General features: G+C 29.0%; 7 protein-coding genes and 1 long non-coding RNA gene across 11 annotated transcripts in view; 4 read left to right on the top strand and 4 right to left on the bottom strand.

Moving 5' to 3' along the window:
* Cow (Proteoglycan Cow) overlaps positions 1–7,456 on the top strand; it is a 57,395-nt gene extending 49,939 nt beyond the window's left edge. The window contains exons 5-10 of the mRNA XM_035082171.1: positions 676–821; positions 1,364–1,527; positions 4,645–4,876; positions 5,065–5,224; positions 6,435–6,661; positions 6,734–7,456. Of these exons, the coding sequence (XP_034938062.1) occupies positions 676–821; positions 1,364–1,527; positions 4,645–4,876; positions 5,065–5,224; positions 6,435–6,661; positions 6,734–6,885 (1,081 nt within the window). The 3' untranslated portion in view covers positions 6,886–7,456. The remainder of the gene's footprint in view (positions 1–675; positions 822–1,363; positions 1,528–4,644; positions 4,877–5,064; positions 5,225–6,434; positions 6,662–6,733) is intronic.
* A 4,176-nt stretch (positions 7,457–11,632) lies between these two features.
* LOC118065651 (uncharacterized) lies at positions 11,633–12,076 on the bottom strand. Its single transcript, XM_035081084.1, has 3 exons — positions 11,987–12,076; positions 11,858–11,915; positions 11,633–11,787 (listed from the first exon to the last, which is right to left on the bottom strand). The coding sequence occupies exons 1-3, from the start codon at positions 12,074–12,076 to the stop codon at positions 11,633–11,635; spliced, it is 303 nt and encodes a 100-aa protein (XP_034936975.1).
* A 361-nt stretch (positions 12,077–12,437) lies between these two features.
* Positions 12,438–15,184, bottom strand: Fdh (alcohol dehydrogenase class-3 Fdh). Its single transcript, XM_035082577.1, has 9 exons — positions 15,045–15,184; positions 14,657–14,900; positions 14,363–14,583; positions 14,069–14,285; positions 13,871–14,001; positions 13,527–13,801; positions 13,026–13,456; positions 12,872–12,920; positions 12,438–12,790 (listed from the first exon to the last, which is right to left on the bottom strand). The coding sequence occupies exons 1-7, from the start codon at positions 15,063–15,065 to the stop codon at positions 13,432–13,434; spliced, it is 1,134 nt and encodes a 377-aa protein (XP_034938468.1). The 5' UTR covers positions 15,066–15,184; the 3' UTR covers positions 12,438–12,790; positions 12,872–12,920; positions 13,026–13,431.
* Positions 14,175–15,458, top strand: LOC118066537 (uncharacterized). Of its 3 annotated transcripts, XR_004690267.1 has the most exons (6): positions 14,175–14,311; positions 14,392–14,568; positions 14,640–14,772; positions 14,875–14,954; positions 15,056–15,122; positions 15,196–15,458. It is a non-coding gene; the product is annotated as an uncharacterized lncRNA (long non-coding RNA). The 3 variants fall into 3 exon arrangements; XR_004690266.1 differs by having other exon boundaries at positions 14,647–14,772; positions 15,056–15,458; XR_004690265.1 differs by having other exon boundaries at positions 15,056–15,458.
* A 21-nt stretch (positions 15,459–15,479) lies between these two features.
* On the bottom strand, positions 15,480–16,609 carry PIG-F (phosphatidylinositol glycan anchor biosynthesis class F). Its single transcript, XM_035082600.1, has 2 exons — positions 16,471–16,609; positions 15,480–16,314 (listed from the first exon to the last, which is right to left on the bottom strand). The coding sequence occupies exon 2, from the start codon at positions 16,288–16,290 to the stop codon at positions 15,586–15,588; it is 705 nt and encodes a 234-aa protein (XP_034938491.1). The 5' UTR covers positions 16,291–16,314; positions 16,471–16,609; the 3' UTR covers positions 15,480–15,585.
* Positions 16,610–17,035: 426 nt separating this feature from the next.
* LOC118066508 (uncharacterized) lies at positions 17,036–18,214 on the top strand. Its single transcript, XM_035082587.1, has 3 exons — positions 17,036–17,207; positions 17,356–17,541; positions 17,632–18,214. The coding sequence occupies exons 1-3, from the start codon at positions 17,120–17,122 to the stop codon at positions 18,132–18,134; spliced, it is 777 nt and encodes a 258-aa protein (XP_034938478.1). The 5' UTR covers positions 17,036–17,119; the 3' UTR covers positions 18,135–18,214.
* RpS24 (ribosomal protein S24) lies at positions 18,210–20,264 on the bottom strand. Of its 2 annotated transcripts, none has more exons than XM_035082622.1 (4): positions 20,174–20,264; positions 19,710–19,778; positions 19,290–19,613; positions 18,210–18,336 (listed from the first exon to the last, which is right to left on the bottom strand). In XM_035082622.1, the coding sequence occupies exons 1-4, from the start codon at positions 20,174–20,176 to the stop codon at positions 18,334–18,336; spliced, it is 399 nt and encodes a 132-aa protein (XP_034938513.1). In that variant the 5' UTR covers positions 20,177–20,264; the 3' UTR covers positions 18,210–18,333. The 2 variants fall into 2 exon arrangements, with proteins under 2 accessions (XP_034938513.1, XP_034938505.1); XM_035082614.1 differs by lacking the exon at positions 18,210–18,336 and adding an exon at positions 18,490–18,785.
* A 624-nt stretch (positions 20,265–20,888) lies between these two features.
* Positions 20,889–25,055, top strand: Sirt1 (Sirtuin 1). The gene is made up of 4 exons (XM_035082915.1): positions 20,889–21,057; positions 21,776–21,908; positions 21,988–24,043; positions 24,125–25,055. Exons 1-4 carry the CDS (start codon positions 20,910–20,912, stop codon positions 24,167–24,169), a joined length of 2,382 nt encoding a protein of 793 aa, XP_034938806.1. The 5' UTR covers positions 20,889–20,909; the 3' UTR covers positions 24,170–25,055.
* The last annotated feature ends 969 nt before the right edge of the window (positions 25,056–26,024 follow it).

Genomic DNA, 26,024 nt, shown 5'->3' with positions numbered 1-26,024 from the left:
AATAGACTACTACAATGAACAGCTGATCTTATTGAAACGTTATATTTTTTTCAGTCTGGCTTGAATATTTTTAAAAAAGAGTTTTACAAATAGATTGGAGTAAACAATGATGTATAAAAAACATTTTAAATAAGCGATGTCATAATTCACATGCAGAATATGAGAAATGAGCATTGCGAAAATAAAGGACGAACAAAAAGCTTCTGAAATATTTTTAGGGCAGCGTCGTTTTCAAGATGCGTTCTTTATGTTCATTTTCTGGAGAGAATTTTTTGAATCCATTGTATAGTACATTTTCCTTGATGAAAAAGAGAATTTATTTCTCATTTAGCATAGCAGGATAGACCATAGACCTGCTTTACCTGGTCGTAGTATCTACTGTTAAAAAAAGTTTTATCATTTTAAAATCAACCATAATATTACATTAATTATTTTTAAACATAAGAACAGTAATTATTGTTTGAAACATTTAATGTTCACAAATGATGCAGATCATAAGCTGTAAGAATATAATATTTTTTTGTGGTAGAAATGGCAATATATTAAACATAATTTGTTTTGGAACTTCCGGATTGATGTTCATAACTTACTTAAGCTCCATGTGTGTCAGTCGTATCAATAAATCTTTAGTTATCACTAGATCATTTGGTGATTAATACATTAATCAATTTCCAGGTGCCAGTGGTGTCCGGTCGTAAAGCCTAACTTCCTGTGTGGTTCTGACAATCGTACCTACAGTTCTCCATGCCGTCTCGAGTACCATAACTGCATTCATCACACTTCAGTTCATATCGCGTGCAAAGGATTTTGTCCGTGTAAAGGTAACTTATGTGCTTGTATAATAGACATCCCTACATCTTGTTTTTCATCAGTGTAGTAATCAGTGAAGTGAAATTAATCCATCACTAAACTTCCTTTTCCTCTCGTTCTCTGTTGCGTAGATAAAAATTCAATAAAAAGATCACGTAACATATTTAATTGAACATAACGCAGTTGGCTGATTCTGAAATATGTACGAATAACGACCATATATTGAAAAAATGCACACATGGCGCCATGTGTATACATATATTTTAGATAACACATTTGTGAAATAATCGTTCTTAAAATATATATCAGGGTTTTATTGAAAAAATTTAACTTTTCGAATATCTACGTACAAACGTACGTTACCCGTTACCCTCCAGTTCCACCACCCACTATTGAAAGCTACCACACTAATTGAATTTGTCCGCGTAAAACGAATATTCACGCACAATCGTTCCACAATTCATTGAATGTCCATACACAATTTGTTACTTTTATCATAACATCCACTAAAACATAATCAATTTATCAAATATTTATTCTCATAATATTCTAGGTGGATCTGATCTCAAGGTACACACGAAAAAAATACCACCATCTAAACTTCAGAAAACTTTCTTGGGAAAGACTGGCCGTAACCGAGACATCACCCTCACTCCACGAGATTTTAATTATGATAACCATCATTATCAGTACCTTAAATATAGCAAGAAAATTAAGGTAAATTTATAAATATTCATATTTTATGCAAATCATGATATGAGTTGTAGAATTATTGATATGTAAAAATTTGCAACACTATTAGTACACAGAGAGAATTTTTTTACTAAATGTAAGTTCAAAAAGTGACAAGTCCACGTTTCGAAATTTAGAAGTAAAAATATTTCTATTCAACAGTAAATTTTGGGTTGTCATAAGTAATTTTTGAGTTATCCTAAGTAATTATTTTACTAAGACACCTCTTAAGTATCAAGTAAACTTACAAGAACTCCAAATTTACTATCAAATAGAAGTATTTTTACTTCTAAACTTCAAAACGTGAACTTGCACGTGCACTTTTTGCACTTATATTTAGTAAAAAAATTATCTGCGTGTAGACACTGGAATGTTAAAGAAAAATAGTTGATCAAAAATCACATAAAAATAATAATATCCTCATGGAGAAAATCAAGTATCTAAATAGAGTAGACCACTAGAGAAGTTTCTGATAATTTAGAGTTATTATATATTGCTAACGTTATAAATGTAGGCACGTATACACTGATGATATACGGGTCTCGGTTTACTGATACGTGCATTCATCCTTTAACCGCTGTGCTTGTGTACTCGGCGAGTATTAAATAATATTACATGATCATGACGTAATAATGTAAGTGGATAAGAGAAGGTAGAAACTAGGAAACTGGAGGAAAGAAAATGTGCACTATATATCCAGAATTATAGGATGATAAATAAAATTAATTTTGTTTTGGAAATCGACTCACTAAAACTTGCCACAGTCATTTTATTAGGACTTGCTTTTATGTTTAAATTCAATTAAATGAATTGTCAATAGATGAAAAAAAATACTCGGATGTGAGAATGTGTTTTTAAAATTTTTATTTTTCGATTTATTTTCACGATGGATTTCCCAACACTAAAATACTAGAGAGATTGCTGAATAGAATAGCTATGTATGTGAGTGCTTTTGAAAGTAATTTCCGAAATGACTTCGAGTGTATATACTATGTATGTTATATGTATGATATGTAGCACTAGAGCACGCACTAGTTTTCTAGAATTTGACACTTGCATGACTCAACTTAAATATTGAATGTTACCTTTGATTGTTTCATGCCTCCCAACCATTTAAATATGCACTGTGGTGTAAGCTCACAGTTAGAACGAGTGGATTTGTTATGTGATAAGATTAATTTTGTATTTAAATGAAAATATGCCTATTATAAAAATCACAGATAAATTTTAGGAGATTAATTAAAATATAAATTATGACAGATTTATATTATGAAGTTATTAAAAATTATTATAAATGAAGATATGTTTGTAATTGATATTAGATTTCAAAGAATTAAACAAAAATTGAGTAACAAAGTGAGTTATTCACAATAAAATGAGATATTTTCAGCTACTAAATAAAGTCTAAGAAATAGTAAATGAATGAGTCTCTTATGTAAAGGGAATCCTTTTTGATTTAATGTAATTTTTTTACGTAACATAATATTTGTATCAATGAGTGATAAAAATGACTAGAGTGAATGAGCACATTGAAAATAATTACCCAAGTATAAAAGCGATACACTAACGAAACCAACCAACTGAATTTAAAGGGTAAAATTTTACTTAGGCAAGTTGTAATCAGTTTTGACTTCAAGTGCACGTAATTTTATACTATTCGAATTACTGTGAATGTTTTGGCTTTATTCGTACAATCAAAGAAACGTCCAACGTTGTTTAATGTTTCTAGTGTTTTGTGAATGGAACATTTAATGTTGCATATATAAAATTAAAAGTCAAAAGATTACTACTATAGATAAAGGGACTATTAATTGAGTTAATTGAAATAGCTACAACTAATAATTATATAAAGAAATATCTCGTGTTAAAAATAATTAAAACTTTCGAGAAATTTCTGTAAACGTGTGGGTTGGAAAAGTTAATAATTATTCAGACTGCAAGTTGGAGTTGCACTTCGCATATAATATGTAAAGTTCTTAATAGAAAATACATTAAAAAAATATTTTTAAGGATGATTAACAATTACAAAAAAATCTCCTTTAAAATTAAATTTTGATCCTACCAAGAGAATAGAGATGGTTGTAAAATATTTTATGAGTAATATACTTTACAAAGATATAAAATTTTAATGAAGAAACCAAAAAGAAATTTTACGATAGTTTTTTCTGTCACGTAAACAAGTGAAGTATACGAGACTACTACTAACTGAGTAAAGGTATAAATAATCTTGAAAAACACTTGATTACATTTTAAAGTAAATATAAAAGAGTAGAATTGTCAACAAAGGCCATACGAATAGAAATTTAATACCAAATTACACCATATACAGCATGTTATTCCACAAATTACTTTTAATTAATTAACTAATTAGTTTTCTATATTGAATGGTTGTGTATTACCTTACCAAATATTGTGGAAGCTATTTTGGAGTTTCAATACGAAGGCTCTGAAACCGCTAATTCAAACCCCCAACCTCATCCAGATTGACTTCATTGTCCGTCAAGCAGTTTGTATATTACATAAGAGCTTAATTTTCAACTCACAAAACTGAAAAGTATGGAGCTAGATGTAGTTAAGGGTTTCAGAGCCTGACTAAGTATTAGCAAACTATTTTAATATAATAAAAGCACCAAGTTGATTTGATAGTGAAAATATTAATATAGTTATGCTCATATTTCTATATTACTTTAATATATTATGATAAAAAAACTTTATTAACATATAAACTGAAGGTTTAATCATATTTAATCGACAATTAACCCATATTCCTTCAATAACTAAATTTATCCCATCTTTAGATTCATTTATTCCTCGACCATTACTTGAACTGCAAACTCCTACAGAAGGAATCCAGGTTTCTGAACGTTATGGATATTTATGACAAAAGACACTTGGAGAATTCATTTGCAACTATGAATTTAAAAATTTCAGAATTGAAAAAGAATTTATTCAAATTATTATGATATAGATTAATGTAGATTTTTTTTTGATAAAACATTGAAAAATTGTTATTCTAATCCTCTTGCAATGAATACTGTGTAGAAACTTTCAAGGATCATCAAAACTTGACAGTTCTAATATTTATTTATCTGATTGTTGAAGGGTTTGGAGAGTAAATATGAAGAAGACATCAAGCATTCTATGAGCAACGAAGTTGGCAAAAGCTTGGTAACTGTAAAGCCCACCTTTGAATCTCCAGATGCTAAATTCAACCGATTACGAAATGCAGACTGTCCACCATCATCTAGACCAGCTATGGCTAATAGGTTATTGGATTGGTTCTCAGTGGTAATGGCAGATTCTAAATACCGTCGTCAACGTGTTAAATCAAAAGGTAATAATATTTTTTTTAATTATTATTCAGAAACTTGAATCGTATTTATTAAGAGTAGTTAAGCTCTGTTCAGTACTAAAGTAATGAAGAAAGTTGATGGAATTTAGTGGTAATAGTGCCAATAACCCAAACTAGTTCAGAAATTTTCGAATTATCTAAGAGTTATTGGTCATTTCTCCTAACTTTAGGTCACTTCCCGGCTGGATGTCAAATTGAAGTGAGATGGATGTTTGGACACCTGGATAGTGATGGAGATCGTAGAATTTCACTTGGAGAACTTTATAGCCTAGAACATGATCAAAATGAACCGTGTCTAAAGCCTTTCCTTGATGCATGTGACACAGACGGGTAAGTCAAATAATTCCATTTCCACTTGTCACATGATTACATCAGACTACGCTTGTAATGTAATAGGATATGAAATAAAATGATTTTTTCAAAGCCTCATTAATGCTTTCGAGTTTTATAAGACAGTTAAATATGAAAGGTCAATTTTTAAATTTTATTTCTATTCATTTAAATATATTCTAAAATCCAATTCATTATTTAAAAGTCTTCTATTTAAAACTTCAACAGATTATCTACTTTATTCCTAAAATATAATTTTTCAGAGGTTTTTAGTAGTTATCCGGGAGTCATTAGAATATACCTTGAAGTTTTAATCAATTTTGCATGACATTGAAGGTTTCTGAAACATAAAATATAATGATTATGTTTGATGTTAAACGTTTTATTGAATTTTTATTACTTTAGAAATTTTTTATTTTTATAAATCCAATAAATTATTGAAGAAATAATATAAGTTTAAAATTTAGATAATTATTAATTAAAAATTCTTATAAGTTCATTAGTTTCCTCAGTTTAAATCTATTCTACTTGATTTACTTCAGAATTATTTTAGCTATCAAAGAGAAGTATTCAATAAACTTCGATTACAAGTGTTCCAAGATAAATACTGTAACATAAAATTAGTCTTGAAGTTTTTTCCTCTTAATAATTCAGCTGAAAGAGACTGCTTTTTTAAAAATATAACTTCATTTTATCTAAATGTAATATATAAAATTGCTTTGTTATTTATAAATTTGAATTACTTTCAGGAAAAAAGTATTCTTTTGAATATTAATCATTTCAACATATAATAAAATTTTCTTTGTAATTTATCATTAAAGAAATCTAATTTACATTTTTAAATTATATTGAAAAGCAACATTTCATTTTAACAAAATTTTAATTATCATATTACAAAAAACTTCTTTATACTTTAATATTAAAATACATAACTTTAAATTGTTAATTTCTGAGAGAAATTCTTGAATTGAAAAATGTTATAAATTTTTTTTTTCACTAGTTATAACAGAAATGGTTTTTAATTAAATAAAACTGAACATTACTTGAGAATATTTTTAATTAATAAAGCATTTATGTAGGAAGTTAAATTAGAATAAAAAGATAACACATGTAGAATAATTTAATGATTAATAAATAATTAATTCGAAACAAGTAAAATGAGTAGTTTAAAAAAATTGCCTTTTTCAAAACGATTTATGAATTTTTGCAGAGACATTTTTGTCAGTGGACCAGAATGGTGCGGATGTTTCTCAAAAGCAGAAAGGCCTTGTGCTGCAGTACGTAGACGTTCATCACCAGAAGTAGCTCCAGTTTGTGATTCTCGGGGATATTACCGCAGTACACAATGTCATCGTGGACTTGGTCTTTGTTGGTGTGTTGATCCTCATGGTGTTGAATTTGCTGGTACCCGAACACGCGGTACTAAACCTGATTGTGGTGAGTAATATATTGTCAAGGTTTCTTGAAAATGAAATTGAGATTTATTCAAATGTGAATTTATTTACACAGATGCAATTGTCAGTAAGATAAGTAATGACGGCTTAAAAACAAACAGTGTCAATTTGGAGAACGAACTAAGTGATGACGACGATGAAGACGATGATGGCGTAGACTCTGCAAACGATCTTGAGGGTTCTGCTGATCAACCACTTGACTTCTAAACATCCTTGAAACTTATTTGTAAATCATCTTGGAAAGCATTTTCCCGTGCGCAGAAAGTATGAGACAAACTTTATCAGCTTTTTGACTTCTCAAGGGCAATATTATCAATGTTGTCAATGTTTGAGAGTCTCTTAAGCAGATTGAGCTCTTGCTAATTAAATAATAAATAAAGACCCTGCCGTCCCTCGCTAATTTGTGAACACAATAGCGGCCGGTAATACTAAATCTAGTTTCACACATTTTTTAAATTTGCATTTCAACTCAATCAAAAGTAATTCTCGCACGATCTTAATCAACATATATTTAATTATTGAATAATTAAATAGTACATAAATGAAACTTCGGCCTCATGCACACGACATTTATAAATATTCTAATTATCGATTATTTATAAGACTAAAAAATTTAATGAAAATAATAAAATTTGAAATAAAAATCATTATTACAAAAAGTATAAACATTCCAAGCTAAACTATGTATTAAAAATATTATTTGTTATCATTTGTAATCATTAAGCTGATAGTACTGCAAATTGTACAAGTATTAAGTATAATATTCAGCATGATACTATTTAACGCCTTAAGATACTTTACTTATTAAAGAGCAATGATACTTTGATTTCCGAAAACATCAAAAGCCACTGTTCAGTATCATTAGTACTCATATTAATAGTTATTAATAAATCATTATTTTCTAATCATTTTTCTGTTACTTAGTAAGCAATAACGGTCAAACTCGTGATTCACATTCCATTTATCCTCATGTAATAATAAACATTTTTACTTGCTACTTGTATTCAAAACAAGTACTGTGGTAATGTTTTAGAAGAATAGATTTAATGAAAAAATATATATATGTATGTATAACTTATAGAGATAAAATTGGTGTGAACAATGTGAATAGAAAAATATCTTAGATGCCATGAAATAGGTGAAGCTAAAGATGTCAACACATTAAGCTCTTCCGTCCCCGTAAATTTAAATTCATTTCGTTTTTCAATATTATTTCTCTGTATAAAAATTTTTAAAGGAAATTATTTGACAAATTACATATTTTATGAAATGATGCTGTTATTAATTTCCAACAATTCGATGATTGATGTTTATTTTTAAAAAACCATGCGTTAATATTTAATTAATTAATCAATTAATTATCTATAATAAGATTATGATATCTCATTATTTGGTGTTTTGAAAAACCCAATGAAATAGTTGTTGCTGAAAATTTAGCTGAATGTTATTGTTACAATAACAATGCCTGTTAAAGCATCTCGCCATATTATTCTGCAACATCCAGTTAGCTTAATTGATAAATAATTCGATAATGGGATAGATTCTTTAATTAATATAATGTATAACACATTGTATATAATTAAATATACAATAATAAGTGAACTATGAAACTATGGTACTTCATACTGCAATTATTAATTTATAAGTCAAAAACAAACTCCAGATTAAACTGAATAAAAAATTTTTACTTGATTTTAAAGCTATTGTAGGTACCACGTATGATTAGTATTATACATATGGCTGTAAGAACTTATTATTAATAAAGATTGTTGTAGAAATATTGATCTTATATCTTCCACACACATATACCATATACAATGATATTGATAATAATTAAAAAATTTAGAAATTATTAACAATGAACAACGACAACATTGTAATAATCATTAAATTATATATTGTAATTATCGTTTCTTATTGCTACATGATAATTAATTACATGATATTGATGTACATGGAGCACATCTAGCTATAGGTGGACAAGGAAACTGGTAACATTGAACCTGTTGGAGCACACAAACTGTACCAGCTGCGCAGCGTACTGTGAAGCATGGATTCATTCCTACATCATTAGGATCATCTCCAACTGAAATACAAACTCGGATGAATTCGTTTGTTGCTACAAACATTTCGTTAGCTTATAAAAGTATTTTCTCACATTCGATGCAACGTCCATCTCGACAATATTTGGTTTTACATTGATTACTTTCACTGCACTGTAAATCATGATGAAAAATTTATATCATGTATGGATTATTTATATGATTTATATGAATGTAAATAATTGCGAAAATAATAACTATACCCAGAAACATCGACATGAAACATCCGATATAACAAAAATTGCAAGGATAATGGCGATAGATATCGTTGAAAATTGTGCCATTTTATGATGGAATTCACTGTAACGAGATTTTTATGATTGAATGTAAATCTTTACTGCAATTTATGTATCAAGTAAATCTCCTTTATATGTTTCATGTATTCTAAAAATATACATTCTTCCTTGTTTTTCAATTTGACATATTGATTTTATGAAATAATTAATTACAAATATTTTCTTACTGTTAATTTTGATCAATTGAATAATGACACTCGTTTTCATTTGTGTGAATTAAAAAAAATAAAATAAATTTTAAAGATAAATGGTGTTGAAGGGTAAGAATTTATCTTATAAGATCGTAACAAAAATTTAATTTTATCTCTCTCAGAAGAAAGGTACTTCTAATTCATAATTCAATATTATTCATCTTCTATCTAGTACATAAGTTTTTAAATCTCTTTTCATATTAATAATCAACGAATTAAATTACTTTCTACTGAAATAAATATTTTTTATTTAATTACTCGCGTTTTTTATTACATATTGAATAAATAAAAGACTGTCCTAAGTATATCGAGTATAGAATTATTCACTGTTGACAAGTATAATATTTTTTTAATATCAAGATTTTATTGATTTAAATATTTGCGACATATCGGCACCTTCATCATAAAAAAAAATATATGTCTATCTGGTGGCATTCATTTTTATCATCATATTTATCGAATTTTACTCATGAGTAAATAATATACAGAACCACGAATTTCATCACAGCTAATGCAATCAAAAATCAATTGCATATTGTGTATCGTAACATACTTGGATTAACATTTTTCAATATTTATATATTTATTTAAAATAAAAATTCTTTGATGGAATTTTTCAAACAAATAATACATATTTCATTTATGCATACATATAAATATTTAATTGTTTTTTTAATTTTAATTTGTGATGAATCTTGATTTGTAAAATATTAAATAGTTTATAATTTAATTGAGCTTGACATGATTGTTTAATGGATTGAAACAAGATTTTCCACAATTTTGAAAATTAGTGGTAGTTTGAATCATTTTATAAAAGAGTAAATAGTCAATTAATCATGATTATCGAAGACAGATATTCATATGTATACTGACGTATTTGAGATCAATAATCGCTGGAATGTTTTAGGATTAAAATTGAAAAAAGTAAATATAATGATTAACTGTATCCATTTCCTTCTATAAATTATGTATATATCACAAATAATATTTGATTCGAATCCTAGAGAAGTGATATAACATGTTTCATACTTGAGTTGATTAATTATAGACTGCTAATGATAAATATTCTAGTCAAAATTAGTAGAGGTGAATTATTCAAAGCTTATCATCAATTATAGGTCATTTGGATATGTGAATTTACAGTATTAGAAGATTATGTTCCAACAGTACACTTTCATTATATGAGTACTTCAGATCTATGCACTAAGATCAACTTTGAAAAATTTATAATTTAAGAACTTGGAGATCCTCTGTATGGAACACATTTCGCCACAGGTGGGCAAGGAAACTGGATACATTGAACTTGTTCGAGAACACAATAACCAGCACATCGTACTCTACTGCAAGGATTCATGCCTACATCATTAGGATCATCTCCATCTAAAATTGAATTAATTAATGATCTTGTAATTCTTAAAATTTTTTCTCATTACTTTACTTACAATTAATGCACTGTCCATTACGACAATAGTTGGTACTACATTGGACACTATCTGTACACTGAAATGTTTTCAAGTTAAATCATTTTTCTGCACACTTTTTATTAATTATTAGACGATTAATGATGAAAATACCTCAACATCTTGAGCTGCAGTGCTGGATACTACCACAGCCACCAAGAAGATAGCGATAGAGATGACAGAATAGTGTGTCATTTTGTGATTTATGGCTTATTATTAATTAATACAATTTCTAAAATATATTATATCAACTTTAACTGCCAGTGATGTTATATAACGTGCCTTGATGTTCGCGTTGGAAGCTACTAACTCACTTATCCGCTTTTATACTCACAATGTAAACTAAAAATAGCGGTTTTCCTCCTTTTATTAATATTTACAACATAAGAATGTTATTGTATGACAATACATGTATTTTTAATGTCGCAAATTTCTCATCTATCAAATTCTTTTGTATGTAAATAAGCAATTCAATAACTTTTTAATGTTACCTTCAATATTCCTATAAGTTTATATTGAATTCTTTTTCATTTTTAAATAAATTTCAAATAAAATTATCGATATTCGATAATAATATATAATAGCCTTTGAAGTAGGTCGGTTTTATTTAATGAATTAATATTTTCATTTTGAATGTATGTAATGTTGTTTCAGATAATGGCCAAGGCTGTTTCATGAACATGTGTTACAATTACCTCTCTTTTGAGGTATGTCTCGTGCGGGGAATCCCGGAATTATCCTCATACTAATACGAGCAATGAAAAATATTGATGAATCATAGAAATAATGAGAGTACAATGTTAATAAAGATCTATTAAAATCATTTTTAATTTTAATTCGTAATATTTTTAGATAACATCGTAATATTATCAATAGAATTAATATTTTTTAATGTTAATGTTATTTTAGCATCCAGGACGATTTCGACGTCTCTCACAACTAGCTATTGGTGGACATGGAGCTCGAATGCACTGAACTTCATGAAGAACACAGATTGATGGGTATCTACATAAGACAGTAGCACATGGATTAACATCTACATCATCACTTACGTCTCCATCTGTAATAACAAACCGTAATTAGTATTATTTAATTGAATAAAATCTTTTTTCTTCAAATAATTCGCTTACAATTGATACAACGTGAAGCACGACAGTAATTAGTTTGGCATTGAATGCTTTCCGTACACTGTAAAATATTTATTTATTTATCATTGATTTATCATTTATTTATTCAAAATGAACAATTAAAATAATTACCGGGCTTCCGTAAGGTCTCTGACATACAATGTATGGCACTAGACAAGCAGCAAGCAAAATAGCTACAGAAATTGCTGTAAGTGATGTCATTTTATTCACTTAAACAATTCAATTTGTTCTTTTTCCTTTTATACTTTGAATTTGTCAAAAATAATTTATGTTGCTTGAATTTTCCTTATTTTCTCAGCAGTTTAATTGTCAATAATTGTTTGGCAATACCAATGTTTGGAATTGCTGAATATATTACATCTACTTTTACACTTCTTCTTATCAATATGTACATACATCCATTCAAGAACAAGACAACGTAATATGTATAATAAATCTACAACATGACTTGATACATTTGATTCAAAGATATGCTTATCAGTCATTCTGCATCGATCAGTTATCCCGAAAGATTTCCTTGAATACATTAAATAAAGTTTTAGGGAAAAAAAACAATAAAAAGTTTTTTTTGTTAAAAAAGTTTGTTTATTTTTCGCCTAATTTTCGTAATGCAGTGTTATTTCCAAAATTTAAATGAATTATTTATGATAGCAGTCATATGTGTTGTGTCTATGTCTATTGCAGGATAAAACTTTTTGATGTGAACTGTTGTATATTTGTTGTACTATTTGATTTGGTGGATCCTGGGCGTTTGAAAATTTAGTGAACATACAATACTGTTGTGAATCATTTAAATAATGAAAATTCCAACTTTGACATTTCTGCATTTGTTAGGTACGAATTGTTTGATGTAATAATTATTAATAAATTCTTCTAGCTAAATTTATCTAATTTCATTTATCCTGAAAGTACATTCTGAAAGAAAAATAAATAATTGGATTAATTGTTAGTTTAATAATTCATTTTCTATGCTATTTATAAAAGATTATTTCTTACTAGTCCAACAGCAGTAGCAAGAGCTGGAGAAACATTGACAAGGCTTCCACTAAAAGGAATGAAAAATAATAAATTAGTTAAACCCATAAATATAAGTTGGAACAAGAGTATTATTAGATTGAAAATAAATAAGATTTCTAAGAGAAAATTTTACCCGTCGCAATCATTGCAGCCTGGAGCAGCATTGGCAAGAGCCAAAACAGCGACGAGGACTATCATCAAACAGAAGACAATGAAGTTCATGTTGGTGATTATTTTTTGTATTTTACTTACAGAACGACGATGAAGTAGTAAAATGCTCGTATCGTTAAACCCACATGATACCGTTTTTATACCCCACAAAATTTACATTTCGAAAGACTTTATTTCTTATAAGTTTTTTATTATGTCTAGATGGAGATTTCGCTTATATCATAATAAATATATCTTAATAACAATAAACATTCAATATTATTTAGTATTAACTGAACTTTATTTTCAAATACACATAAGAAAATGTCAATAAGATTTATAAAAATATTGTCATTTATAAAAGTGTAAACATTGGATTATCCTCATTTTTAGAACTTTAGGACCACTCTTAAGCTGAAAAAATAATTATTTAGATCGAAAAAATTTATCTAAATTGTTTTTTTACATTAGTTCGAATTTATACCTTTTTCCAGCATGAAGTAGGTCAAAACCTTCGTTAATTTTATCGAATTGCATTTGGTGAGTAACAAAATCATCAAGATTTAGTTTCTTTTTCAGATATTCATCAACCAGTTTTGGCACACTATCTTTGGATTTCCATCCCCCAAAAGCGGTACCTTTCCATACTCGCCCTGTGACTAATTGGAATGGACGAGTACTAATTTCTTGTCCAGCGGCTGCTACACCAACAATGACTGAAGTGCCCCAACCTTTATGACAAGACTCTAATGCTTGGCGCTATGAAATTAATAGAACGTTATTCTTATTTGTTGAAAACATCTACATATTATTAAGTTGTGATTTTACCATAGTTACTACATTTCCAACACATTCAAATGTATAATCTAATCCTCCATCTGTTAATTCAATTAACTCCTCAGTTATTGGACGGGTCAGTTTTTTTGGATTGATAAATTCAGTGCATCCAAAGATTTTTCCTATAACGATAATATCTGTGTAATCAACTGTACAACAATTCTGTAGAATATGGGATCAAAAAGCAACCTTTTTCAAACTTAGATTCATCAACATCAATGCCAATAATACGTGAAGCACCAGCAGCTTTACAGCCAAGTGCAGCAGCTAATCCTACAGCACCTAGACCCCAAATCGCACAATTGCTTCCTGGTTCTACTTTAGCAGTATTCAAAGCAGCTCCATAACCTGTGGAAACTCCACATCCCAACAAGCAAACTTTGTCTAAAGGTGCAGCAGGATCAATCTATATTTAAATTTAATTTTATCCAGGTAATTCATATTTAATTGAAAAATTTTTTCATTGATAAAAGTATGTACTACCTTGGCTAATGAAATATCTGCTACAACAGTGTATTCAGAAAATGTCGAACAGCCCATGAAATGTGCTAAAGTTTTTCCTTTGCATGTAAATCTGGAAGTTCCATCAGGCATTTGCCCTTTTCCTTGAGTTAAACGAATAACGCTGCATAAATTAGTTTTTGGAGATTTGCAAAATTTACATTCTCTACATTGAGGAATATACAAAGGTACAACATGATCACCTGCAGCATGATAGTTAGATTTAATATTTGAATATAATTATAATTAACTAAATAAGGTTGCAGTAATATGTACCCGGCTTGAATTCAGTAACATCTTCTCCAACACTCTCAACAATACCGCTACCTTCATGACCGAGAACACAAGGAAATATTCCTTCAGGATCTGCTCCAGATAAAGTATAAGCATCGGTATGACACAAGGCAACAGCTATAACTTTAATTCTCACTTCATGAGCTTTTGGTGGTGCAACTTCGATTTCTTCAATAGATAATGGTTCTTTTTCTTTCCAGGCTACTGCTGCGCGACACTTGATAACCTATTGACATTAAGACTTTAACCTAAGATGATCATCATTGCACAAAATAATTATGTAAGTTATTTGCTTTAGTATTGAATATTTTATATTTCTAAATAAATTCATAAATATAATTATTAATAAAGATGATAAAATAATACTTACTTTTCCTGTAGTGCCAGCCATTCCGATATAATTAAATAGATAAAAAATAACCGGAAAGAGCACAGATAAAAAATGATAGTAAGTTATTTTATACTATGTATTGTTATTTAATGAGAGATTGATTGATAACTAGTGATTTCCGCAATTGTAGCTTCGCAATTAATCGTACAATATCAATATTACGATCAATTGAAACTTATACCACCCTTGTCATGCTATTGTGTATTATATACACATTACAATTACATCACTTGCAAATGCAATGGTAGTGACATCTCGTAGGCATTGAAACCTATAATTAATATAATTTGAATTCAAGTCAAATTGAATTGTTGGATCAAATGGCCAACTAATAAATTATATATACTTAAGTATTATATCCTAGTGAACAAAAAAATTAATAAATAAATGTCACTAATGTCTTTTTTTTATAAACATTTATTATCGAAGAATTTAAAAATTACGTAAATTTAATGTACATATTTAATTAAAAATGTCTTTCTTACTGAAAGCTATAAAATATGAATCAATGAAAAAATCATCATAATTGCCTATGAACTTTTTTGCTGGTTCGCCAAGGCTTTACAATATATAAAGTCTTTATAAGAGTAACATAATGTGCAACCATGTATCCAACAAGAGCACCAATACCACAAGGAATTGGCCATATTTGCCAGGGTCTATCCCAATCTAATGGTATCACAATTGCCCCAAGCCAAGTACCCAGTAGAGTGTAGTTAATATTACGACCCATTGCTTCTACAATAATATTGCCGTTAGCAGATTGAGCTCCTGTTAAAACCGCTAATGCTGTTTCTACACCCAAATGTAAGCAAGGTGGAATAAATGTTAATGTACTTAAAACTATTGTGAGCATTGTTGTTTCTTCATGATGAGTAGATAATGGTGCTCCAAACAAAACAATTGCACCATAATATATGATACATAATGAAATAAGTATAATAAAAAATCGAAGAATATCTTTGAATGTTTTAGACCATGATTTTCTTGGTTTTGAATTCAATAATGCCTTAGAATCAATCTTATCAAAATGATGTCGTTGATTATAGAGAATTGAAAATAGATACTTTATCACTTCTGCAAACATTAATATCAATAAAATTGGAATAAATTTGTACTTTCCCACATTATATAAAGTATTGTTATAATTGAGTAAAAAGAGAATACAGGGGAAATAAATGCAAGTGAACGAGCAGTAAAAAAGAATTAGTCTTTGACCAATCATCTTGTTATAATTCACTGATATGATCTGAAAAAAAATTTATTTTATTATTATTAATACACTTTTTATGTCATGTATTTCTATATAATTGGAAATTTTTGTTTTGTTGTAATCATGAGTAGAATGTCTAATGTTTACAGCAAAGTATTGATTGATTTATAAAAATATCACAGATAAACTTACCGATAATTTTTATCGATCTTCGTTTAAATTTTCTATGCATAGAATATTTTTTGTTTGATTTTTAGTTAATATTCAAATTAATTATGATTAACGAATGTTTTTGTTGTGCTCACGACTAAACATCACATGCTAACAATAATACACGGTCATGTGATCAAGTAATTCTGAAATTATCCTACAGATAGCATTACCAAATAATTTACAAATTTATTTTGCGCGGGAATTTTCTAAATAATCATGAATTATTAAAATTATTAATACCTAATATTTTTAAATAGAAGCATTGTTTGAAAATTCTATAAACTTTTGTTATTTTTGCAATTCAGTTTATCATTTGACCGATCAGATATGTTGATAGAATAAAAAAAATAAGATGAAATATTCTAGTATTAATACTTTTCACTCCGTGATGCTTTTAAAAAAAAATATTTTTTTTTTAATAAAATATATAAATCCAAGTTATATTATATTAGAAATATTCAAGGACATCATATTTCATAACGTTGTGAATTGTCAGCTTAGATTCTCGATAAAATTACTTTAACAAGATCATCGCATGCATTTCCGCTATTCTAGATGTTATAAAAGACCCATCAGAACTCTAGCATCGCATTTTCAGTTTGTTCTTAGAATCTCTAAAAACAAAAAAATGAATTTGAAGGGTTTTAAAGTTTTTCTTTGTTTATTCGTTGGTTACAATTTATTTACGGTAGTAACTCCTTTTGCACCGTTACAAGGTATTAGCTATAAGAAATTTGTTATGGTCGTTATGTGAAAGCATTAAAATTTTATCTTAGACTTAAATTAAATAAATTGGTAATTTGTTTGGAATGGATATAGTGTTTGTTTTATACTAAGGATTCGGTGTTATATTAAATTTTTCAGAAAGAACTTTTCATCCTGCTCTACGTCAACATGCAGAATTCGGTGAAGGTGTTCGAGATTGGTTTCGGGGTGTAAGGGACAAAGTTCGACATTTTTTTAAGCCAACAACAACTACACCATCTCCACCACCTGTAGAAATTGAATCAGTCAAAAAAGAAATTATGAATAAATTCTTTTTAGATTTAGGTAATTATGAATTTATTTATCAGTTTTTTGTGCTAGTTTTAAAAAGATAATTGTTTCGACAATAATCTATAATTGCTTGTTATGTAATAGCAAATACTCGATTTAATCCTGATCGTGACTGGGGCTTTCGCATGGGAAGTTGGTACTTCATTAAAAAAGTTGATGATTCTTCTGATGATAAATTTCCTGATTATGTACCAACAACTACAACTACTGAATCTGTTGATGAAGTCACTCGAGAACGAGAAGAACTTATTACTTCCACTCCAGCTCAACCATCTATTTATACTGAAGAAATTGAAACATTAGACCATGGACGTGTAGATTCTACTTCACTGAATCCAGTTGAAAATACTGAAAACAGTGAAAAAATCCAACCTGAACATACAATATTCACAACTGATGTTTCTACCATTGCTGAAACAACTATTGGAGAAAGTTTCATGTCTACTCAAGAGTCTGTTGGAGTCAATGATATCAATACGTCTGTAGCTCCAACGACACAAATCGTTGAAACACGACTAAAACATGATAATGAAAATGAAATCCCAATGAGAGATCCTCTATCTGCTGAAGTTATCTCGCCACAATAAAACACTCCATGGAAGAGTTAAAAATTTTCACTTAATATGTAAAATTAAACTAAATAAATTGAGAATTTTTAAAAATTAAAGTTATTATAATTTTTATTGCGCGAAATTTATTATAAATATTTTTATATGAACAAATAATACATTACAATAATTTTCACGCTGATGTACAAATTGGAGCCTGCGTGATGGTGTTGAAAAATTACTGTAAGAAAGAAAAAAGATTTTTCCAAATAAATCAGAGTTCATTGATAATTTTGAGTAATTTAATTTTGAAAATAGATTCCGTAGCCACCACCAATTTGTTTTCAACATGCATGAGACATTGAATTAAAAAATAATCGATTCAAATGATAAATTCCAACACCATAATTTATACAGAAACATGCACTAATAGATTGTTTTCAAAGCAAATATAAATGATAATAAAAAAAGCTATCGATGAAATTAAATTTTTCACAGATAAGTACGTATAATTGGCACGGTGATGTAAGTTTAAACATAAAATGATGAATTAGAAGCAGTAAAAGTAATGAACTGAAGATCCCAACAAAATAAGTAGACATGCTGACCATTTGATACATCATCATAATTATAATACCATCTTCTTTCGAAATTATTGATATACAAAAATGGTTTGTTTTACTTCTTTCCCTAAAATGTAAATAAAAATATACATTTATGACAACATGCAAAAATTAATATAAGCATCCATTGTAACATTGAAATTATTTTAATTTCTACTGTTATCAGCATAATCGTTAAAATGATATGTATACAATGTTTTATGTGAATTAATGCCTGAAAAGAATTTTGTCCTCCACCAATTATTATCAAAATGAAACAATAGTTTTAATTTATGAATTGAAATTTTGCAATAAGAATAAGCTCATTGAATAAAATGCCAATTGAAAATTTTGATATTCATGCACCAATAAATTATTCCAATTAATCATAAATTAATTAGTAAGTTTCTATAATTTTGCGAGAATATTACGCCAATAAAATTTCTCTAAAATTGCAGCAATTAAAAATAAAATACATTTACAATAGATAAATCATAGAAACTTCTTAATCGTTTTTCTTAATGGTAATTCAATAAATAGAATATTGGATAATAATTATAAAATATTTTCGAATGTTAAGAATAAATCTTACCTTCTTAGAGGCCGCTCCGACCTTGCTTTTACCAGTACCTCGAACTTTCTTCATTCTGTTCTTACGTTCTTTCCTCTGTTTTCTAGTCTGTTTTTGTTTTTCAAAGAGACCATGCCTTGCGAGCCTATATTTAGGTTCAAATTTCTTTGCGAAATCCAGAGTTTCATAGATTAATGCAAATCCAGTTGATTTACCACCACCGAAGTTTGTACGGAAACCAAATACAAAAACAACGTCTGGAGTAACTTTATACATTTTTGCAAGTTTTTCTCTGATTTCAGTCTTGCGAACTGAAGGTTGACCAGGGTGAAGTACATCCACGACCTATCAAAAAAATGTAATTATTAATAAATCTCATAAATAGTTGTATACTAGATTAAAGTATTGTTAAATTATTTCAAATGATTAAAAAAAACTTACCATTTGTTTTCGACATAACAGTCGATTGGTCATGAACTTTCTCGTTCTGATTGTAGCTGTTCCTTCAGTCTAGAAATAAATAAAAGATTTTGTATACATGACTTTGAGGTTATATTATTTACTAACATAATTAGACTAGTAAGTTCTTCGTTTCAAAAACTATTATTTTTAGACCAATATTATGAAATCAATTCATAGTGAGTATAATTTGCAAATTTAAATAACTATTATAATAATGAATAATTGTTTAGATTGAAGTATTCGGCTTTTAATTATTTGTCCTAGTAATTGACTGTGGATAACCTAGTTTGACAACTTTGTATGCATTTCTTTTCACTTTTCACGACAAAAATTCAGCACTATTCACATATTATAAACAATTGATAATCGGCGAACACTTTTATCTTGATTAATATTCTCATTATTTATTGATTATCACTTATTTTACGGATTAAAATACATACCATTTTGCCTGAATTGCCGTGCTACTTAGAAAAGGCCTAGAAGGAAGCGTGTGGCGCTGAATACGGTTAGAGCATGAACAACAAACAATGTTACCAACAATAAGAGAAAAATTAGGATGGCATCGAATTTTCATTTATAACAATTGCTTGCACTGCGAGTATACGCCAAGCCAAGTATCTTTTACAAATTGAATTTCAACTTTACTTCCAGGGCTTCTATTTATATTTTATAATAATTCATGTAATTTTCGAAATTAAAAAGGTTTTGAACAACATTTATTGTTGCAAATAGATACGAAAGATCTTTTTTATAAATTATCTGGTTATATGACAATATACTTCAGACAGCTAAGAACTTCTACAAGCCAACAAAATTTTACGACATTTTTTATAGCTTTTATAATGAAAAAAAATTCCTAAGAGAAGCGGTGAAAAGGAGAAATCATACTTGAAATTTATATAATTGTTGAAATATTATTAAACGTTTCATAAGGATTAAAATTCGTTGTATAAAGGAAAAAATAATCAAGATGATAGGACAAATGGATGCATTGCTGCCAAGTCTTGGGTTCTTCACGGTAAATCTTTACGCGTAGGTGGCTATTGGTTAAATTAGTGGGGGAGGTGTGATTATTGAATAGGATTGGTAGTTTAGAATGGGGGTGGGGGAATTTCTGGCGACCTCTACTGGAAAAGCGGTCATCGTTTGAACTTATGTGTTGCATTGCTGTCGAAAATGGCGTCAGGTTCGGAGCTGCCAGAATATTCGTCCTCAGTGAAACGTCGGAAAATTGAAGGTGACGTTTACGGTGTTTCGGCCTCTTTGGATCTCGATTTTCCAGGGCGCAAACCGCAACGTTCATCTCCGCGTGGAGAAATAGAAGGTATTTTATTAAAAAATATGGCTAATTTTTAATTGCAATTCTTAATATTTCAAGATGGCGTCGAAAACGGTAAACGCCCAATACGTGATGCGTCTTTTCCTTTCCAACTACTCAAAAGGAAGGGGAACGCCGCCATTGTTGTACATTGACTGCGTCGTAATTTTCTGCTCAATAATTCTGTGTTATTTTCGGTGTAAAAGTTATTAGAGTTCTATAAAAAAGGATATTTTTCAAAAATTTAATTATTTGTTTTATTATTTTTATGTAAAATTATCGGATGATTCATATTTTTAGTCCTAAAAGTTTTAACGCGGGAAGTACAGGGTCAGTGACAGTGAATTATTATGCATTCTATACATTCTTGTAGATGGCACTAGTCATAAAAGTGAAAAACGTGGTAAAGAGAAAATATGAACTTTTGACGTTTATAAAGCGCGCGAAATTAACTAAACTGTCAAAGTCATCTGTTAGCCCCACGTGTTTACAGTTTATTGGACCTTTACACCTAACATTCAATAATTTTCTATAACTCAAAGCGTTCATGAGTATTAGTATACATAGTATAAATTTTTATTGTTTCAAATCTTCGATGAATGAATATTTATCAAAATTCAAAGTAAATAATAACCGTTTTATTTGGCCATAATTTTTTTGATTTAATAATAGTTATCGGTAATATTGCTGTGATTATTTTTAAAGAAATAATTTTATTTTACAGAACCACTTGGCGGTGATAGTGGTTTCACCGAATTAAGTGACGGTTCTAAATCTATGTCTACCACCCCTGACCTGATGCATCTATCATCAACTCCGTCTCGTACAGATTCAACTAGTGATGATACTGGATGCCCGTATGTAGAAATACTTTTGATTTTCGAAAGATAAATTATTTATCTAAAAGTCTAAAAAATATTTGTCAATTTTTTTTAGACTTGATACAGCAGATGAAAAAGACGAAGTTTCATCAACAGTTTCCAACTTATCTGATTTATCAGGATTATCTGAACTTTCCGAAGACTCTGGTCATTTATGGCGAAACGCATCCTCTTGGGTGCAGAAGCAGATGTTGACTGGTGCTAATCCTCGGGAACTTCTTCAAAATTTACTCATGGATCCAACTCAGATTCCAGAACAGGTGGATGACATTACTTTATGGAAGCTTGTTCTTAACATCATGTCAGATCCACCTAGAAGACAGAAACTTAATCATATTAATACAATAACCGACGTCGTTCGGCTAATTAAAAATAGTAAAAAAATTATTGTCCTCACTGGAGCAGGAGTCAGTGTAAGTTGTGGAATACCAGATTTTCGGAGTAGAGATGGAATATATTCTCGATTAGCTCAAGACTTTCCTGATTTACCGGATCCACAAGCCATGTTTGATATCAACTACTTTGGCCAAGACCCTAGACCATTTTTCAAGTTTGCCCGAGAAATATATCCTGGTCAGTTCAAACCAAGTCCATGTCATCGATTTATTAAAATGTTAGAAAAACAAAAAAAGTTATTGAGGAATTACTCACAAAATATTGATACATTAGAACAAGTAGCTGGGATAGAAAATGTTATTGAATGTCACGGATCTTTTGCCACAGCTTCGTGTACTAATTGCAAGTTTCAAGTAACTGCAGAAGATATTCGAGAAGATATTTTTGCACAAAGAATACCTTTATGTCCTAAATGTTTCATCGATTTATCACCATCATTAGCTAGTATGAACAGTAATGACAATTTTTCGGAATTAGTTTCTCAAGGTATAATGAAGCCAGATATTGTTTTCTTTGGTGAAGGTTTACCAGATGCGTTCCACGATGCAATTGCAAAGGATAAAGATGAGTGTGATTTATTAATAGTAATTGGATCTTCATTAAAAGTTCGACCAGTAGCACTCATTCCATCCTCCATTCCATCACACGTTCCACAGATTCTTATCAATAGAGAATCTTTACCACATTTGAATTTCGATGTTGAATTTTTGGGAGATGGCGATATTATAATCAACCAATTATGCCATTTAATCAGTGGTGAATTTAAAGAAGTTTGTTGGAAAAGAGAAATTTTAGAAGAAGCTCCACACCTTTTACCTCCTCGATTTACCTCTGATGACTCTTGGGAACAAAGTCAAGACACAACGGTGACTCCAGATCTATCACAGGATAGTACTGAAGTTGTCCTCAAGTCATACCACAATGTATCATCAGAGAGTCAAGACAGCTTAATGATAAATTCAAATACCACACCTAAGAGATTAGAGAACACCGATATTTGTATATCACCATTCCATGCAGGCCATATGGAGACTGCCGAAGCAAGTTTTTCGTTATTGGGAGAAAGCCCTAAGAGGCCGTTAGATGAATCTAGTAGTGAAAGTAGTCCGAAAAGGATTCAATTAGGAATGAGAACGTTACCAACATCATCTGGATCAACTCCCAGATCGTCGGATGATTCAGATGATATTACATATTCATCGTCACGATACAGTCGAGTTATTTCTGTTGAATCAACTTCAGAAAATAATGGTCATGTGTATAATCTTGAAGAGTGTCATGTTGTACCAAGAACCATTGACGATTCGCAAAAGGATTCGTTAATGTACTCTCAAGTGGAATTAAATCGATCAACTGATTCCACAAGTAGAGGTGATGCTGATTCTTTGAGCGATGCAGGAGATTTAGTAGATTCAGACAAATCGAGTGGTAAATCTCGACACGTGTCTATTGACTCTGCCATTGATTCGGGAATTGGTGATAGTTGTAATAGTGTTGATAGTTCTGAAGATAAAGGTCCATTGGGACACGAGGAATCTAAAAGACATGATTTAGAAAGACATTGTTGGCAGTCTGAAATCAAAGAGAGTCTAGCAAGCAGATTACCTGAAAATTCATATTATCAAGTTGCTCCCGGTAAATACATATTCCCAGGTGCAGAAATTTATTTCGATTCAGATGATTATGACTGTTCTTCATCATCAAGATCTCCTACGGTAATTTTAATTTTTATTCTTTATCATGATTCAAATTAATATCAAAATATAACTAATTTATAAATATTTTTTATATTTTAGGCATCAACAATAGTGTATGGAGAACTCGATTGTCGGTCGACATAGAACATTGATGATGAAAGTTTATGAAAACCAACTTTCATTTTCAAAGTATAATATAGATAGTAGATTATTCGTCAACTTAAAAATTGACAACGTAACAATAGTTACAAACTTGTGCAATTAAATCTGTATGAAACTCGTGAAAAGGTAATACAGATTCAACCCTCTTATTAAATGGACATAAAAGACAGAGTCAGGAAGACATTAACTAACAGCTGTAGAACTGCTATAATTCGTTCAATGTTCGATTTATTTCGTCATTGGTAAGTTAAATTATCTACGTAACTTTTAGGTATTATATGCGAGTTAATTCTATCCTCAGCTGCATATTTGGTTTTAAACGTGATAGTGGGCAATTTTATGAGAAAATTTTTTATTTTTCATTTTATGTGTCGTCTTCCAATGAAAGGATTAAATGATTAAGTATATACCATTTCACATAGTTTCTATTTAAAAATAATTGGAATATCTGAATGGAAACATCAGGAGCTAGGCTAATAAAAATTTAAAAAAATAGAATATAGAATCAATTTATCATGAAATATATACAAAATGAGTGATGAATCGAAAAATTCTGCTATGATCGCTGACTATTTCTTTGTCCATCTTCTTGTATATAAAACTTTTGTAATAAGTCTTTATTTGATTATTCATAAGTATACATTGTAAGAGAAAAATAATTTTTACGAAAACTTTAGTTGATGGGGTGTAAATAATGACAGATGATAAAAATATCTGTTGAGGCGTTTGATCGGTTGAGATAGGATGATTTTTTTAAAGATTTCATATACCAAAAGTATATGTTAAAATTATCATATGACCAGTAGGATGATTATTATAAATTAAATTTATAGAATAATAGGCTATTTAATATTTTATTTATATTGTGTGAATCAAAAATGGAATTATTTAATAGAATATAAATTATATTTATTACCAACAAGAAATATATTAATTTGCGTGAATTTTGATCTTAAAATATTTGATGTTCTATGGTTCTTTTCAATGTCAATTATTTTAAGTATAAACGAAAATTATTACAAGTGATTATCTAAAATTGAATTAATTGAAAAATTATTGTGTTTTGACAATCTTAGTGATATATATAAATATATAAATGTTTTGAGAAAATTAGTTTTATAAATTAAGATGTAAAAAATGTTAGTTTCACAACTTAAAAAAAGAATTAATTTTTAATTTAGAGAAATCGATACACAATCGATCTTCCGCCTTCATTCGATCTCAATTTCATTTAAATAAAGAATAGAAAGGGAAAAATATTAACATTTTAAGTTTAAAGGGATACTTAATATCTAAAGAAATAAGAATCATATTTATTTAATGTATTCATTAAAATTATTTGAAAAAGGAAAATTGGAACATTTTGAATTATCAATATTTTAAGAATCACAAAAAATTTTCAGCAATAATTTTTCTATGCAGATATACAATTGAGCTTGAAACACAATAAGACAAAAAATAATAGAGCAACTTTATTCATAATTAATTGGTTTTTAATTATCTGGTTTTATTGGAGCACAGGCAAATGTACAAAGCAATGCCGGATAGCTTCGCATTGCGTGTTATTTTTATATGACGGAAAGGTAGTAGATTTAAGCAGTGGTGTGAAAGATAATAAGAAAACCGTACTATTAAAAAATGAAAAAAACAGATATGTAATGTATAAATTATTATATAAGTGCATAACAACTGAAAATTGTAGAATAAGTTATTCGACTTTTCAACACTGCAATTTTTTCGTATGAAAAAAAAAATAAGGTTGTGTGAATGTTTATTAAAAATAAACAATCTAATATAATAGTTTAATTAAAATAAATTAAATAATTATAAAAATAAA

Source organism: Chelonus insularis, unplaced genomic scaffold, assembly GCF_013357705.1.
Source record: "Chelonus insularis isolate UGA/USDA-ARS -01 unplaced genomic scaffold, ASM1335770v1 contig_121_pilon, whole genome shotgun sequence".
NCBI lineage: Eukaryota > Metazoa > Arthropoda > Insecta > Hymenoptera > Braconidae > Chelonus > Chelonus insularis.
This window is presented reverse-complemented; position numbering and strand designations above follow the sequence as displayed.

Excerpts from the sequence above, each read along its gene's own strand:
- LOC118065651 (XM_035081084.1), bottom strand. The coding sequence starts at position 12,076 with ATGACATCACTTACAGCAATTTCTGTAGCTATTTTGCTTGCTGCTTGT. Across the intron at positions 11,916-11,986 it reads AGAGACCTTACGGAAGCCCG|TGTACGGAAAGCATTCAATG; the intron begins GTAATTATTTTA and ends AATATTTTACAG. Across the intron at positions 11,788-11,857 it reads TGCTTCACGTTGTATCAATT|ATGGAGACGTAAGTGATGAT; the intron begins GTAAGCGAATTA and ends TTGTTATTACAG.
- LOC118066508 (XM_035082587.1), top strand. The coding sequence starts at position 17,120 with ATGAATTTGAAGGGTTTTAAAGTTTTTCTTTGTTTATTCGTTGGTTAC. Across the intron at positions 17,208-17,355 it reads TCCTTTTGCACCGTTACAAG|AAAGAACTTTTCATCCTGCT; the intron begins GTATTAGCTATA and ends TAAATTTTTCAG. Across the intron at positions 17,542-17,631 it reads TAAATTCTTTTTAGATTTAG|CAAATACTCGATTTAATCCT; the intron begins GTAATTATGAAT and ends GTTATGTAATAG.
- Sirt1 (XM_035082915.1), top strand. The coding sequence starts at position 20,910 with ATGGCGTCAGGTTCGGAGCTGCCAGAATATTCGTCCTCAGTGAAACGT. Across the intron at positions 21,058-21,775 it reads TCCGCGTGGAGAAATAGAAG|AACCACTTGGCGGTGATAGT; the intron begins GTATTTTATTAA and ends TTTATTTTACAG. Across the intron at positions 24,044-24,124 it reads CATCATCAAGATCTCCTACG|GCATCAACAATAGTGTATGG; the intron begins GTAATTTTAATT and ends TTTATATTTTAG.
- Fdh (XM_035082577.1), bottom strand. The coding sequence starts at position 15,065 with ATGGCTGGCACTACAGGAAAA. Across the intron at positions 14,901-15,044 it reads TGGCTGGCACTACAGGAAAA|GTTATCAAGTGTCGCGCAGC; the intron begins GTAAGTATTATT and ends TAATGTCAATAG. Across the intron at positions 14,002-14,068 it reads TGAATCTAAGTTTGAAAAAG|GAAAAATCTTTGGATGCACT; the intron begins GTTGCTTTTTGA and ends TTATCGTTATAG.
- RpS24 (XM_035082614.1), bottom strand. Across the intron at positions 19,614-19,709 it reads TGTTATGTCGAAAACAAATG|GTCGTGGATGTACTTCACCC; the intron begins GTAAGTTTTTTT and ends TTTTTTTGATAG.
- PIG-F (XM_035082600.1), bottom strand. The coding sequence starts at position 16,290 with ATGATTGGTCAAAGACTAATTCTTTTTTACTGCTCGTTCACTTGCATT.